General features: G+C 46.5%; 2 protein-coding genes across 2 annotated transcripts in view; one reads left to right on the top strand and one right to left on the bottom strand.

Moving 5' to 3' along the window:
* The window catches only part of ENH_00043020 (hypothetical protein, conserved), a gene marked incomplete at both ends in the record, with an annotated part of 4,326 nt that extends 2,216 nt beyond the window's left edge, over nucleotides 1-2,110 (top strand). The window contains one exon of the mRNA XM_013585299.1: nucleotides 1-2,110. This exon is cut by the window's left edge and continues 2,216 nt beyond it. Coding sequence (XP_013440753.1) covers nucleotides 1-2,110 — 2,110 coding nt within the window.
* A 7,134-nt stretch (nucleotides 2,111-9,244) lies between these two features.
* On the bottom strand, nucleotides 9,245-14,790 carry ENH_00043010 (U4/U6 small nuclear ribonucleoprotein, putative; the record flags this gene model as incomplete). Its single annotated transcript, XM_013585298.1, has 8 exons — nucleotides 9,245-9,442; nucleotides 9,685-9,879; nucleotides 10,248-10,328; nucleotides 10,727-11,419; nucleotides 11,765-12,018; nucleotides 13,213-13,370; nucleotides 14,573-14,632; nucleotides 14,723-14,790. 8 exons carry the CDS (start codon nucleotides 14,788-14,790, stop codon nucleotides 9,245-9,247), a joined length of 1,707 nt encoding a protein of 568 aa, XP_013440752.1.
* Nucleotides 14,791-15,295: the final 505 nt, after the last annotated feature.

Genomic DNA, 15,295 nt, shown 5'->3' with positions numbered 1-15,295 from the left:
GGCCACAGAAGTGCCTCTGCTGCTGCACCAGGGCCTGCTGCTGCTCAGCAGCAGCAGCAGCAGCAGCAGCAGCAGCAGCAGCAGCAGCAGCAGCGTTGCTGGCCGGAGCCTGGGGGTGGTGCTGCAGCTGCTGTGGCTGGTGGACGGGCTGGGGCTGGCGCTGCTGCCAAATGCATGCAGCAGCAGCAGACACAGCTGCTGCTTGCCGCTGCAGCAGTGCACAGAGAAGCACAAGAGAGATTTGCTGCTGAGCAGGGGCCCCTGCTTCCCGCTGCTGCTGCAGCAGCTGCTGGAGGGGGTGCTGCTGCTGTGTCTTTGCTGCGGCGCAGCAGACGCAGCAGCAGCCAGGGGCTACGAGCGCCTCGCGCTGCTGCTGCTGCTGCAGGGCGACCTCCGCAGAGCAGCAGCTTGCTGCTGCTTGTCTCTTGCTGCTGCTGCTGCTCCTCGCCGGCCCTTTTCCTCTCCGGACTCCCCTTCTTTGATGTCTGCTGCTGCAGTGCAGCGCAGCTTTGCTGCTCGCCCCCACTGCAGCAGCAGCAGCAGCAGCAGCAGCAGCAGCAGCAGTCCGTTTGCGGCCGCCTGCTCGTTCTCCTATGCCTTTGTTAAACGCATGCAGCAGCAGCTGCTGCTGCTGCAGGGCCATTCGAACGCAGCAAAGTACGAGGCGCTGCTGCTGCTGTGGCAGCAGCGCTCTGCTGCTGAGCTCCTCGTGCGGCAGCGTGCTGCAGCAGCAGCAGCAGCAGCAGCAGCAGCAGCACAGGCCAACGGAGATGAAACGCCTTTCCCGCTGCAGCCCCCAGCAGCAGCACGGCCAAGGCCAGGAGCTCTGCTGGCAGCAACGCTGCAGCCTCCTGACCCGCAGCAGCAGCAGCAGCAGCAGCAGCAGCAGCCTACGCTGAACTCAAACGCCGCCAGAACAGGGTTGCTGCCGCAGCAGCAGCAGCAACAGCAGCAGCAGCAACAGGCGCAGTCGGACGAGCAGGACTGCAAGCAGCAGCAGCAGCAGCAGCAGCAGCAGCAGCAGCAGCAGCAGCGGCAGCAGCAGCTGGCGGGAGACGTGCCCCCCCGGCTGCTGGAAGAAATGCAGCTGATGACAGCAGCAGAAAGAGCAGCAGCAATAGCAGCAGACTCGAGGAGATTTGCTGCGCTGCTGCTGCTGCAGTGCCGCTCCACGAAGGTCTTCTGGCTGCCCCCTGCATGCAAAGACCTCAGCAGCAACAGCAGCAGCGGCAAAAGCAGCAGCCACAGCAGCAGAAGAAGCAGCAATGCCGCAGCAGCAGCAGCAGCAGCAGCAGCAGATGAGGAGCTGCGGCTGTCTTTGGAGAGGCGTATGCGGGCAGCGCTAGGTCCCCTTTTGACTTACGGCTGCAGCAGCAGCAGCAGCAGCAGCAACAGCAGCAGCGACAGCAGCAGCAGGCGGAGCAGCAAGAGCACCACCTGCGGCAGCAGCAAAGACAGCAGCAGCAGCAAGGACAGCAGCTGCAACGCGGCTGCTGCAGCAAGCGGGAGCTCTTCCGCAGCAGCAGCAGCAGCACCGCCAGCAGCAGCAGCAGCAGCGGGCGAGCCTGCGGGGTCCACAACAGCAGCAGCAGCAGCAGCAGCAGCACTAGGAGCAGCAGCAGCAGCAGCAGCAGGAGAATGCGTCGAACTGAGCTGCTACGTGGGGCTAGTGAACCGCGCCGTTTGCTGCTTGTCTGCTGCTGCGCAGCTGCTGCCAGCAGCACCGCAGTCTTGGGCACTTCTTGCTGCTGCTGCTCTGCATGCATTTCACTTCAAAGCTGCTGCTGAGTTTGCCCGGAAGGCTTTGCTGCTGCAGCAGGACTGCCCCCGCACCTGGTGCCTCTTTGCGCTTTGCTGCAGCGCCCGCTGCAGCGCAGCAGCTCCCGTCAGCTTGCTTCCAGACCCCAGCAGCAGCAGCAGCAGCAGCAGCAGCAACACCAGCAGCAGCAGCAGCAGCAGCAGCAGCAGCAGCAGAGGGCGTGCTGCTGTTCCCCTGCAGCCCCGTGCTGCACCCCCACCGCGTCCCTGTGGGGTCTTTGGGGGAGCTGGAGAGACACCTGAAGCAGACAAAAACGCATGCATGCGCAGCAGCAGCAGCAGCAAGGATTGAAGAGGCGCTGCAGCAGTGCGAGCCGCTGCAGCACAAGCTGCTGCTGCTGCTGGCGGCGCTGCAGCTAGCTGCAGCACAGGCGCCCCACACCAAGCTGCTGGCCCCAGAGGAAGCAGCAAACATACGCAGGCTGCAGCAGCAGCAGCAGCAGCAGCAGCAGCAGCAGCAGCGGCAGCAGGGAGAGATCTCAGCTTTCCTGGAGCCGATGCGGTTCTGCAGCCACAAGCCTAGCAGCAGCAGCAGCAGCAGCAGCAGCAGCAGCAACAAAGCTTCAGCAGCTGCAGCAGCAGCAGCATGCGACGGATGCATTGTGTCTTCTTTCGCTTCTTTCGAAGCCTTTGAAAGCGAATTGCTGCCGCCGTCAGCAGCAGCAGCTGCTGCTGCTGCTGCTGCTGCTGGCGGCGGAGAGTGGAGTGAGCTGCATGCAGCCTGCAGCAGCGCTGAAGGGGAGTGGCCGTCCCTTGGGAGCCTTGCTGCTGCTGCAGCCGAAGCAGCAGGCAGCAGCAGCAGCAGCAGCAGCAGCAGCAGCAGCAGCAGCAGCAAGGGAACAGCAGCAGCAATAGCGCGCCTGCCTTGCGCCCTCAGAGCCTTTCACCAAATTGGTGCTGCAGTTCGCAGCTTAGATGGGGGGCGGCTGGAAGCAGCAGCAGCAGCTCTGAGCTGCCAGCTGCACAGCAGCAGCAGCAGCAGCAGCAGCAGCAGCAGCAGCAGCAGCGGCGCCGCAGAAAACGTGGTCTCTCTGCAGCTGGCCTTTGCTGAGGTTGAGGCTTGGGCCGGAATTGCTGCTGCGCTGCTGCAGCTGCAGCAGCCGCTGCTGGCCTGGCGTGCTGCTGCTGCTGCTGCTGCTCATGCTGCAGCACTTGAGGCCTTCCTCCGTGCTGCTGCGCTGCCCACAGACCCTTTCGGCGCAGTGCCCAGCAGCAGCAGCAGCAGCAACAGCAGCAGCAGCAGCAGCAGCAGCAGCAGCAGCAGCGGGGACGCAGTGGGGCCCTTTTCCTTTGATGTGCTGCTGCAGCAAGTGGCATCCTGGAGTGTCGAAATAGAATTTCTGCTGCTGCTGATTCGCTTTTTCTCTCTCAAGCCGCAGCAAGACCCTTTGCTGCTGCAGAGCAGCAGCAGCAGCAGCAGCAGCAGCAGCAGCAGCAGCAGCAGCGGCAGTCTGTGCTGCTGCTGCTGCTGCAGCAGCGAAGAAGAGCTGCGCAGGGACCTGCAGCAATTCAGGCAGCGGCAGCCCTTCTATAGAAACGCTTTGCTGCTGGAGGGGCGGCTGCTGCTGCTGCTGGGAGCAGCAGCAGCAGCAGCAGAAACCCTTGCTGCTGCATGCAGCAGCAGCGACTTGTGTCTAGACACCTCAACGGACTGGAGCCAAGAAGCAGCAGCACTTGTGGTGTACGCGCAGCTGCTGCTGCTGCTGCAGCAGCCGCAGCAGGCCCTAGCAGCAGCAGCAAGAGCAGCAAAGTTTGCTGCTGCTGCTCCCGCCATACAGCCGCGGCTCGCGCTGCAGCCAGACTTCATGTGCCTAGGGTTTAGGGTTTAGGGTTTAGGGTTTAGGGTTTAGGTTCGGACATGGGCTTTCAAGTTTGCTGGGGTTTGGGGCTTCCCAAACCCTAGGCTGCTAGGGTTTAGGGTTTTGCAAACCCGAAGCTGCTAGGGTTTAGGGTTTAGGGTTTGCTAAACCCTGTTTGAAATGAAATTGGGGTTTAATAAAAGCCTCAGCAATTTTTAAATTGCTTTTATTCAAACAAAGAAAGAAGATATAAAATGGTCTCTAGGGTTTGGGCTTTCTAGGGTTTAGGGTTTGCTAGGGTTTAGGGTTTGCGAGGGTTTAGGGTTTACTAGGGTTTAGGGTTTGGGGTTAGCAGCTAGGGTTTAGGGTGTACAGCTAGGGTTTAGTGCCTACACCAGAGGCTTTGCGGCAGTGGTATAGCCCTAAACCCTAAACCCTAGAAAAACCTCGAACCCTAAACCCTAAACCCTAAACCCTAGTAGTCACCCTAGGCCGAGCCCAAAACCCTAAACCCTAAACCCTAAACCCTAGTAGTCACCCTAGGCCGAGCCCAAAACCCTAAACCCTAAACCCTAAACCCTAAACCCTAAACAGTGCAGCTTTGAGAAACAAAGGATATCATTTGAGAATTAAATTTGAAAAGCTTTTGAAATAAAAAATAAAAATGAATTAAATGCAAATAATTAAATGAAAAAGTTCAATCCAAGCACTCAGGTGTACATACACCTCAAAATATCAGCTCAATACACCTAATAGCCAAGCCTTTGAAGCTTCGCCCGCAGCAAGTTTGCTGCAGCAGCAGCAGCTGCAGCAGCAGCTGCAGCAGCAGCTGCAGCAGCAGCAGCTGCAGCACCAGCAGCAGCTGCAGCACCAGCAGCAGCTGCTGCAGCACCAGCAGCAGCTGCTGCAGCACCAGCTGCAGCAGCAGCTGCAGCAGCAGCAGCTGCTGCTGCTGCTGCACCGCTTAGTAATCAACCCAGGCGTCTCTGAACTTTTGTGCAGTTTCCCAGTAATGTTCCTGAATAAGAAGTTGAACATGCAACAAAGATAAACCCTAAACCCTAAACCCTAAACCCTAAACCCTGAACTCCAAACCCTAAACCCTCCACGCCAAACCCTAAACCCTAAACCCTCCCGCTTAAACCCTAAACACCCCCCCTGAACCCTAAACCTTCCCCCCTAAACCCCCCCTAAACCCTAAACCCTAAACCCTAAACCCTAAACCCTAAACCCTCACAACGTGGACATTGCGGAAGATCCTTCTGGCTTCTGCGTCAGAATGGACTCGGTGAATTTTCCAGCTCGAAAAACTCGGGCTTTTGCTGCTGCCCTAAAAATAAATAAATAAATAAATAATTAATTAAATTAACAAATAAATAAATAAATAATTAATTAAATAATAAACAAATAAATAAATAAATAAATAAATAAACAATTAAATAAATAAATAAGTAAATAAATAAATAATAAAGAGTTAAATAAATAAATAAATAAATAAATAAACAATCAAATAAATAAATAAATAAATAAGTAAATAAACAAATAAACACAATAAATAAATAATAAACATTTAATTTAATTTAATTTAATTTAATTTTATTTAATTTGACTCCACAAGTTCAATCTCTTTTTCTTCCGTTCTTTCCACTCCTTCAATTCAATCCATTTCAATTCAATCTAACTAATTAAATCAAATTAAATTAATTAAATTAAGTTAATTAAATTAAATTAATTAAATTAAATTAATTAATTTAATTAAATTAATTAATTAAATTAAATTAAATTAATTAATTTAATTAAATTAAAATTAAATTTACACTCCAGCAAAGACAGCATTCTTCTCTCGAGGCTTCTTCTTGGGTGTCTTCCTCTTCATCCGAATCCTGAAAAAAAAAATTTAAAAAAAAAGAAATTTAAAATAAATTTAAATGCAATTTAAAAGCAATTTAAATGCAATTTAAAAGCAATTTAAATGCAATTTGGATGCAGAATTGATTTAATTTAAACTAATTTAAATTAATTAAAAATGATTTAAATTAATTCAAACGAATGAAAACTAACTGCACCTAATCACTTAAAACCCCTTTTCTGAAAACTCTGTTTTGGGGCTTCCCGGCACCACTTTGAGCTCATTTTTTCTGGAATTTGGAGCAAATTGCGAAGCAGAATAAAATCTAAACGAATAGAGAATTAAAAACTCTTCAATTGGATTAAATTTCGTCCAAAAAGACCTTTTTTTGGCCACTTTTCGCGTTTTTAATTCACCTCTTCGAGCCCCCCGCCCCCTAACTCCGCCTCCACCCATTTTATCCGCCGCAGCATCAGCGCCTTCAGCCGCTTTATCGATTTGTTCGATCCTGAATTCATTTTAATTCATTTTAATTTATTTTGATTCATTTTAATTCATTTTTGATTCATTTTTCTCCATTTTGAATCCATTTTTAATTCCAATTCAATTCAAATTCAATTCTAATTCAAAAAATGGTTTATTTAGCTTTTAAATCAAAGAAAATTTAAAAAAATTGAAAAAAATCGAAAAAAATTGAAAATTTTGACCCCCAAAAAGTGCACTTTTGGTTTAATTTTTTATTTTTTAATTTTAATTTTATTTATTCAAATTTTGTTTTTTGATTTTCATCTTTTGAATCTTTTTTATTTAAACCTTTTAATCCATTTGAGTCTTTTTATTTATTTTAGTCTTCTATTTGTTTAAATCCTTTTTATTTATTTGAATCTTTTATTTGTTTAAATCCTTTTTATTTATTTTTTGTCTCTTTTTTTTTAAGTCCTTTTTATTTATTTGAATCTTTTATTTGTTTAAATCCTTTTTATTTATTTGAATCTTTTATTTCTTTAAATCCTTTTTATTTATTTGAATGTTTTCATTCTAAACCTTTTTCGTTCAAAACTTTTTACCTTTTTGAATAATTAATTGATTTAATTAATCAAATTAAATATTTGAATTAACTAAATTGATTAAATTAAATTGAGTTTAAGTAAATTGAATTGGTTAAATTAATAAAATGAAATAAAATAAAATTAAACTAAATTACCTAAATTAAATAAATTGAATCAATGAAATTAAATCGAATTAAATAATTAATTAAATTATATTAAATTAATTCAAGTGAACACAAGTAAACTAATTAAATTTAATTTAATTTAACTAATTGAATTAAATTAAATTAGATTACTTAAAGTAAATTAATTGGGTCAATTGAACTAAATCAAATTAAATAATTAGTTGAGTTAATTAAATGAATAAATTTTAATTTAATTTAATTAATGAAATTAATGAAATTAAATTAATTAAACTATGCTAAATTAAATTAATTAAATTAATTAATTAAACATTGAATATACCTTCGAAGACAAATTAAATGAATTAAATTAGACTAATTTAATGTAATTAAATTAATCATATCAAATTGAATTAAATTAAATTAATTAAATTAATTAAATCGATTAGACTAAGTTAACTAAATTAATTAAATTAACTAAATTAATTAAATCAATTAAATACTTAATTTAGCTTCGAAGATAATTAAATTAAATTAAGTAAACTAAACTAATTTAATCAAATTAAATTAATTAAATTAAATTAATTAAATCAAATCGAATTAAACTAAATTAAATTAATTAAGTTCAATTAAGTTAATTAAATTATATTAATTAAATTAATTAAATAAATTAAATAAATATTTAATTTCCCTTCTAATACAATTAATTTAATTTAATTTAATTTAATTAATTAAAATTGATTAAATTAATTAAATTAAATTAATTAAATCAATTAAATCAATTAAATCAATTAAATTCATCAAATTAAACTAATTAAATTAAATTAAATTAATTAAATTAAATTAAATTAATTAATTAAATTGAATTAAATAAATTAAATTAAATAAATAAAATAAATATTTAATTGACCTTCGAAGACAAATTAAATTAATTACATTAAACTCATTCAATTAAATTAACTAAATTGAATTAAATTAATTACATTAATTAAATTAATTAAATCAAATTCATTAAATTAAATTAAATTGATTAAATAAAATAGAGAAATAAATATTTAATATACCTTCGAAGACAATTAAATTAAATTAATTAAACCGATTTAATTAAATTAATTAAATTAAATTAATTTAATTAACTAAATTAATTAAACTAATTTAATTAAATTAATTAAATTAATTAAATTAAATTAATTAAATAAAATAAAATAAATAAAATAAATATTTAATTTACCTTCGAAGACAATTACATTCCAGAAAGGCGCGGGGGGAATAACACAAACTCCAGTGACATGAAATTGTTTGGCATTTGTGTCAACCTGAAAACAAATAAATAAATAAATTAATTAATTAATTAATTAATTAAATTAATTAAATTAAATTAATTAAATTAATTAAATTAAATGAAATTAAATTAATTAAATTGAATTAAATTAATTAAATTGAAATAGATGAAGTGGGCTTTGAGAGCAGCTCGCTGCGAGGGTTTGGGGTTTGACGCGCGCGAGGGTTTTCTAGGGTTTAGGGTTTCTGACCTTAAACAAATGGCGTTTGTTCGCCAAAGACTTGACTCGGAAGACAGCGACGCTGCACAAGTTGTTCTGCTTCAGCTGCACCGCAAAACCCTAAACCCTAAACCCTAAACCCTAAACCCTAAACCCTTAAACCTAAACCCTAAACCCTAAACCCTAGAGCGCCAGAAAGCGCTTCGAAAGCCCAACCGCGAGCAGCAAACCCTCGCAGACCAATTAACCCACCAAACAAACAAACAAATAATAATAATAAATAAATAAATAAATAAATAAATAAATAAATAAATAAATAAATAAATAAATAAATAAATAAATAAATGACAAACCCTCCATTTATTAATTGTCTTTTTTGTTTTTTCCTCTTTTGTTTTTTTTCTTTCTTGATTTCTCTTTTCGTGGCCTTCAACCCTCGCGGCCATTTGCTCGCGGACTTTCTTTTCAGTTTTCGAAGGGTCCTGAATTAAAAAAAAAGAATAAAACAATTACATTAAAATTACTTAACCAACCTTTTAGGGTTTAGGGTTTAGGGTTTAGGGTTTGCGCCCCAAATTATTACAAACGGGGGTCTACGCAGTTCGCGGCAAAAAAATCCATTCGGAAATGCACAAAATAAACCCTAAACCCTAAACCCTAAACCCTAAACCCTAGGCCCTTGACCCTGAGCACCAAACCCTAAACCCTAAACCCTAGAGCTTAAACAAACAGACGCTGCCATCGACCGAGGGGGTAGAGCGCCGCACTATCAGCAAATGCTGGCGCTAGGGTTTAGGGCTTAGGGTTTAGGGTTTAGGGTTTAGGGTTTAGGGTTTACCTTTCTGCTGGGGTCAAGTACATGTTGACAATGGTCTCGCCCTTCGCGACGGTGACTATGGGCGGCGGGTGTTCAATAAGAGCATCAATTTTTGTCTAAGAATAAATAAATAAATAAATAAAATAATTAATTAATTAATTAATTAATTTAATTAATTAATTAATTAAATTAATTAATTATTTAATTAATTAATTTAATTCATTTGTAGTTCAGTAATTCGCAAAAAAATCCGCAAAAAGATATCCCCTAATGGCCGCCTGAGCTGCGCTAGGTGTCTTTGCTGCTGCTGCTGCGCTGCTGCTGCTGCTGCTGCTGCTCTGCTGCTGCTGCTCTGCTGCTGCTGCTGCTGCTGCTGCTCTGCTGCTGCTGCTGCTGCTGCTGCACCTCATCTATCTCGTAAGCCTTCGTCTTCGTTTGTTTTAACAAAGCCAAATCCCATGGCTCCACCGCAGGGCAGTCCGACAGCTGCAGCAGCAGCAGCAGCAACAGCAGCAGCAGCAGCAGCAGCAGCAGCAGCGGTAGGAGGAGCAGGGAGGTACGGAGCAGCGGCGGCGACAGCAGCAGCAGCAGCAGCAGCAACAGCAGCAGCAATGGGAACAGCAAAAGAAGGAATAACGGCTGTAGCAGCAGCAGCAGCAGCAGCAAAAAGAACAACAGCAACTGCAGCAGCAAAAAGAGCAGCAGCAACTGCAGCAGCAGCAAGTTACCCAGATCCTTGCCAAATCTGGTGCTGCAGTCTCCAGTTTCTCTTGTGGGGAGACTTCAGTCTTTGTGTCTGTTCCTGCTGCAGCTTCTGCTTGCTGCTGCTGCTGCTGCTGCTGCTGCTGCTGGTAGGCAATCATGTTTTCCTCCAGCCGCACATAATGTCCCTTAGGCAGAAACTCCAGAGCCTTGCGCTTGCGCTGCAGCAGCAACAGCAGCAGCAGCAGCAGCAGCAGCAGCAGCAGCAGCAGCAGCAGCAGAGCGCGCCGTAGGTATTGGGCAGTGAAAGACTGCTGCTGCTTCTGCTGCTGCTGCAGTTATTGCTGCAGCAGCAGCCGCAGCAGCCGTACTACCGGCGAAAGCCAACGCGGCAGCAGCAGCAGCAGCAAGCAGCAGCAAACATGCTGAGCAGCAAGACACCTACAGCTGCTGCAGCATATCGTACATCCAGCAGCATCACTAGCAGCAGCAGCAGCAGCAGCAGCAGCAGCAGCAACAGCAGCAGCAGCAACAGCAGCAGCAGCAGCAACAGCAGCAGCAGCAGCAGCAACAGCAGCAGCAGCAATACCTGGTTTCTAGCTGTCTTGGTTTGAATTGTTGGGTCATACCACGGGCAAGTGGTTGGGTCTTCATACGCAGTCTCAGCAGCCTGCAGCAGCAGCAGCAGCAGCAGCAGCACAGCAGCAGCAGCAGCAGCGTCTGCAGCAGCAGCAGATCCTCAGCGTCCGCAGCAGGCGCACCAACAGCAGCAGCAACAGCAGTAGCAGCCGCAACACCTCAGCCACCACCACAACTTGCTGCAGCAGCCGCAGCAGCAGACACAGCAGCAGCCACAGCAGCAGCAGCAGCAGCCGCAGCAGCAGCCACAGCAGCAGCCACAGCAGCAGCAGCCACAGCCACAGCAGCAGCCACAGCCACAGCCACAGCCACAGCAGCAGCAGCCACCACAGCAGCAGCCACAGCCACAGCCACAGCCCCAGCAGCAGCAGCAGCAGCCCCAGCAGCAGCAGCAGCAGCAGCAGCAGCAGCAGCAGCAGCAGCAGGTACCTGCTGCTGCTGCAGCTGCCTGCGGTTGATCTTGAGGCTGGAGTGGAGAATGGGTCTGGCAGCAACTAAGTTTCCTTCGCTGTCGACTTCTCTTCCGAAGCGATCGAACCTCAAGGGTTTACTTTTTTTCAAAAGTTCTCTTTCTTGTTCTTCTTGCTGCTGCCGCCGCCGCTGCTGCTGCTGCTGCTGCTGCTGCAGCAGCAGCAGCTGCTGCTGCAGCAGCGGGTTCGTCGCCCCGATCCCCGCCGTCAGCTGCCCCGTGCTCGCCTTCGCCTGCTGCGCAGCAAGAGCAGCAGCAGCAGCAGCTGCTGCTGCTGCTGCTGCTGGGCTCGTGGTGCTGGGAGTTGCTGCTGCAACGGCTGCTGCAGCAGCAAGGGAGGGGCCAGACGCAGCGCCTGCTGTTGCTGCTGCTGCTGCTGCTGCTGCTGCTTGCTGCTGCTTCAGCTGCTCCTGAATCTGCCGCTGCAGCGAAGCTGCCTTCTTCGCCTTCTCCAAAGCTTCTCTTGCTGCTGCTGCTGCTGCTTGAATGCTGAAAGGCAGCTTCAGGCCCCCCGCTGCACCTGCTGCTGCCGGCGCTGCTGCTGCTGCTGCTGCTGCAGGGGCTGCTGCTCCCGGAGCTGCAGCAGCAGCAGCAGCAGCAGCAGCGGGAGCCTCAGCAGCAGCTCCTGCTGCTGCATTATCGGCTGTGCCGTCCTAAGCGCAGTACGTACACCCCAACAGCAGCAGCCATGGCGCACAAGCAGCAGCAGCAGCAGCAGCAGCAGCAGCAGAAGATTCAGCAGCAGCAGCAGCAGCGTAATCAGCAGCACAATCAGCAACAGCTGCTGTACCATTAATAGCAGCAATAGCGGAAAAGAGAGCAGAGCAGCAGAATCAGCAGCAGCAGCAGAACCATCAGCAGCAGCAGCAGAATCATTACCAGCAGCAGAATCAGCAGCAGCAGCAGCAGCAGCAGCAGCAGCAACTCAATAAGCTAGAAGAGCCTCCGACTTGTGGCAGCAAATGGTGTCTGAGGTGTATATACACTCCACAACTCACTCGCTCCCATCTGGTCTTTCTTCGTTTTTGCTGCTCCTCTGCTGCTGCTGCTGCTGCTCCCTTGCCTGCTGCTGCTGCTGCTGCTGCTGCTGCTGGAGCAGCATCCGCGGGACCCGCGGCCTCCATGGCGGTGTGCTGCTGCTGCTGCTGCTGCTGCTGACCAGTTGGCTGCTGCTGTTGAGGTTGCTGCTGCTGCTGCTGCTGCTGCTGACGCTGCTGCCTCTCTGCTGCTGCTGCTGTTGCTGCTGCAGAAGCTGCAGCAGCAGCAAAATCTCGGGAAAAGAATCCAAAAGAGAAACACCAAATAAATAAAAGAGTTAATTACTTAACCAGATGCAGTGTACGTACACTACGCCGAAAAGGCCCCAGGAAGCCTCCGCCGCTGCAGCTGCTGCTGCTGCTGCTGCTGCATGCAGCATGCAGCAGCAGCAGCAGCAGCAGCAGCAGCAGCAGCTGCTGCAGCAAAAATGCAGCAGCTGCGCTGCTGCATTTTTGCTGCTACTTTTCACTATATTTCATTTTTTATTAATTAAAATTAATTAGAAATGAAAAATTCATTTAAACCCTTTCATAACTTCGAATTCAACTTCCCCAGAAGCTGCTGCTGCTGCTGCTGCAGTGCTGCTGCAGTGCTGCAGCAGCGCTGCAGCAGCACTGCAGCAAACCGAAAAAGGAAATAAAAATAAAAATGTTTTTTTCATTTTGCTGCTGCAGTTCAAATTATGCCTTTGAGGTGTACATACACCTCGTCAAACACCGGCGCAGCAGATTTAGATCCAGGTGTATGTACACCTCAGCGCCCAGTTCTTACACCTCTAAACCCTAAACCCTAAACCCTAAACCCTTGGCGAACTGAACCACAAACTTTAAACGCCAGGAGGATAACTAAACCCTAAACCCTAAACCATCAACAATCCTAAACCCTCAGCGAAAATTAAACCCTGAACCCTAAACTGCAGACAAAAACTAAACCCTAAACCCTAAACCCTAGAGGGAAACTAAACCCTAAACCCTAAACCCTAGACAGAATAAACCCTAAACCTTAAACAAGAACAAAACCTTAAACCCTGAACCTTGAAAACTAAACCTTAACCAGAAGGCGAACCCCAGACCCTTAGCCCTAAACAAAAACCCTAAACCCTAAGCCCTAAACCCTAAACCCTAAAAAAGCGCTAAACCCCGAACCCTAAGCAGAAGCTAAACCCTAAACCTGATCAAAAGCTAAACCCTAAATTCTGAGCCCTAAACAAAAACTAAACCCAAACCCTAAACACTAAATCCTAAACCCTAAACACTAAACCCTAAACACGAACTAAACCCTAAACACTACACTCTAAACCCACACACTAAACCCTAAACCCTAACCACTAAACCCTAAACCCTAAACCCTAACAAAAAGAGGTTGCCCAGCATGTAGCTCTCATTCAGTCACTCGGGCGCCCCCTTACAAGCGCACCGCCAGAGCCCCTGCTGCTGCTGCAGCGCAGCAGCACCTGTTGCTGCTGCTGCTTCTGCTGCTGCTGCTGCAGCGCAGCAGCACCTGTTGCTGTTGACGCTGCTGCTGCTGCTGCTGCGAAGCAGCACCTGCTGCTGCAACCTGCTGCTACTGCAACACAGCAACCCCTGCTGCTGCTGCAACAAAGCAACCCCTGCTGCTGCTGCAACAAAGCAAACCCTGGCGCTGCTGCTGCTGCTGCAACGAAGCAGCTCCTGCTGCTGCTGCTGCTGCAACGAAGCAGCTCCTGCTGCTGCTGCCTTCAGACTGTCGGGCCCCGCAGCAGGTGGGGCTGCGCTGCTGCTGCATCCCTCCTCCTTTGCATGAGCAGCAAAAGAGAAAGGAAAAGGAAGGAATGAATAGTAAATAGTTACTATTATTTATTTATTTATTTATTTATTTATTTATTTATTTACTTTATTTATTATTTATTGATTCACCGGCTGACGGATTCATTTATTCATTTCGGGCATCTCGGGTGTACAGGCTGCGCAGCTTGAGGTGTACGTACACCTCAAGTCTGGAAACCTTTTCATTAAAGACACTTTTGGGCATTTTTGGATATTTTCAACTCCAAAAAGTATTTTATTTTGCATTTTTGGAGAATTAAAAGGTTTAATTGATTTAATTGATCATTAATTCGACGTTTGCGTCGGTGGGTTCGTAAGTGGCATTTGGGTGCATGCGTTCGGGTGTACGTACACCTCGCGGGCCCGCGAGCGAATTGCGAAATGCTGAAAAAATCAAATGAATTATAATTTGCAATTTCAGCATTTAATAGTTTTAATTTAATTTATATTTTAGAAAATAATAGCAAACAAAAGTCCTCATTTCAGGGGCTTCAAGGGCTCCTTCAAAAAGGGACTTTTTGCGTTATTACCCCGCGGCGAAGAGCCTCTTAGGAATATCTATTACATTTGTTTTTATTGTTTTTCATTTTAAATTGTCTCTAAACTCTTTTATTCTATTTATTTGATGTTTAATTGGACTTCTATTGACCATTCAGATTTGAAAAAACCCACTTTTACACTTTTGTTGTTTAATTCCATTTCTTCCGAACTAGGGTTTGCTGCAGGGCAGCGCCTAGCTGCCTCTTGCGAACCGTTCCCAAACCGCGGCCCCAAACCCTAAATTAGGGTTTAGGGTTTATCACTCCTCGTCGAAGGGTTTGCGGTTGAGCCCGACTCCGGGTTCCACAATCCCTTCTTTGGTGGCCCTAATTGCAATTAAATAGGCAAGTCTGGCACCATATGAAGCCCCGACTTGGCCACCCACCCCAAACCCTAAATTAGGGTTTAGGGTTTAGGCTTTACTCATCCAAAGTTTTGCGGTTGAACCCAACTCTCGGTTCCACAATCCCGTCTTTGGCAGCCCTAACAGAAATTAAACCGACAAGTGTGGCACCATATGAAGCCTCCCGTTGTCCACCCACCCCAAACCCTAAATTAGGGTTTAGGGTTTACCACTCCTCCTCAAAAGTCTTGCGGCTCCGCCCAACTCCCGGCTCGACGATGCCGTCTTTGGCAGCCATAATTGCAATTGAATCGAGCCGGCCACGCACCCCAAACCCTAAATTAGGGTTTAGGGTTTATCACCCCTCAACGAAAGTCTTGCGGTTGAGCCCGACTCCAGGCTCTTCAGTCTCGCCGTAATTGCAGTTGAACCGACGCGTCCGCCACATAAGAAGCCCCGACTTGGCCGCCGCGCCCAAACCCTAAATTAGGGTTTAGGGTTTAGGGTTTGGGTTCACTCCTCGTCGAAAGTCCTGCGGTTGAGCCCCCCTCCCGGCTCGACAACGCCACCTAAGAATCCCCGCCCTGGCCACCGCGCCCAAACCCTAAATTAGGGTTTAGGGTTTGGGTTCACTCCTCGTCGAAAGTCTTGCGGTTGAGCCCCCCTCCCGGCTCGACAGTGCCACAAAAGAATCCCGGCCCTGGCCGCCGCGCCCAAACCCTAAATTAGGGTTTAGGGTTTAGGGTTTGGGATCACTCCTCGTCGAAAGTCTTGCGATTCAGCCCCCCACCCGGCTCGACAGT

This window comes from Eimeria necatrix, genomic scaffold, assembly GCF_000499385.1.
Source record: "Eimeria necatrix Houghton genomic scaffold, Enh_scaff31, whole genome shotgun sequence".
Lineage (NCBI taxonomy): Eukaryota > Apicomplexa > Conoidasida > Eucoccidiorida > Eimeriidae > Eimeria > Eimeria necatrix.
This window is presented reverse-complemented; position numbering and strand designations above follow the sequence as displayed.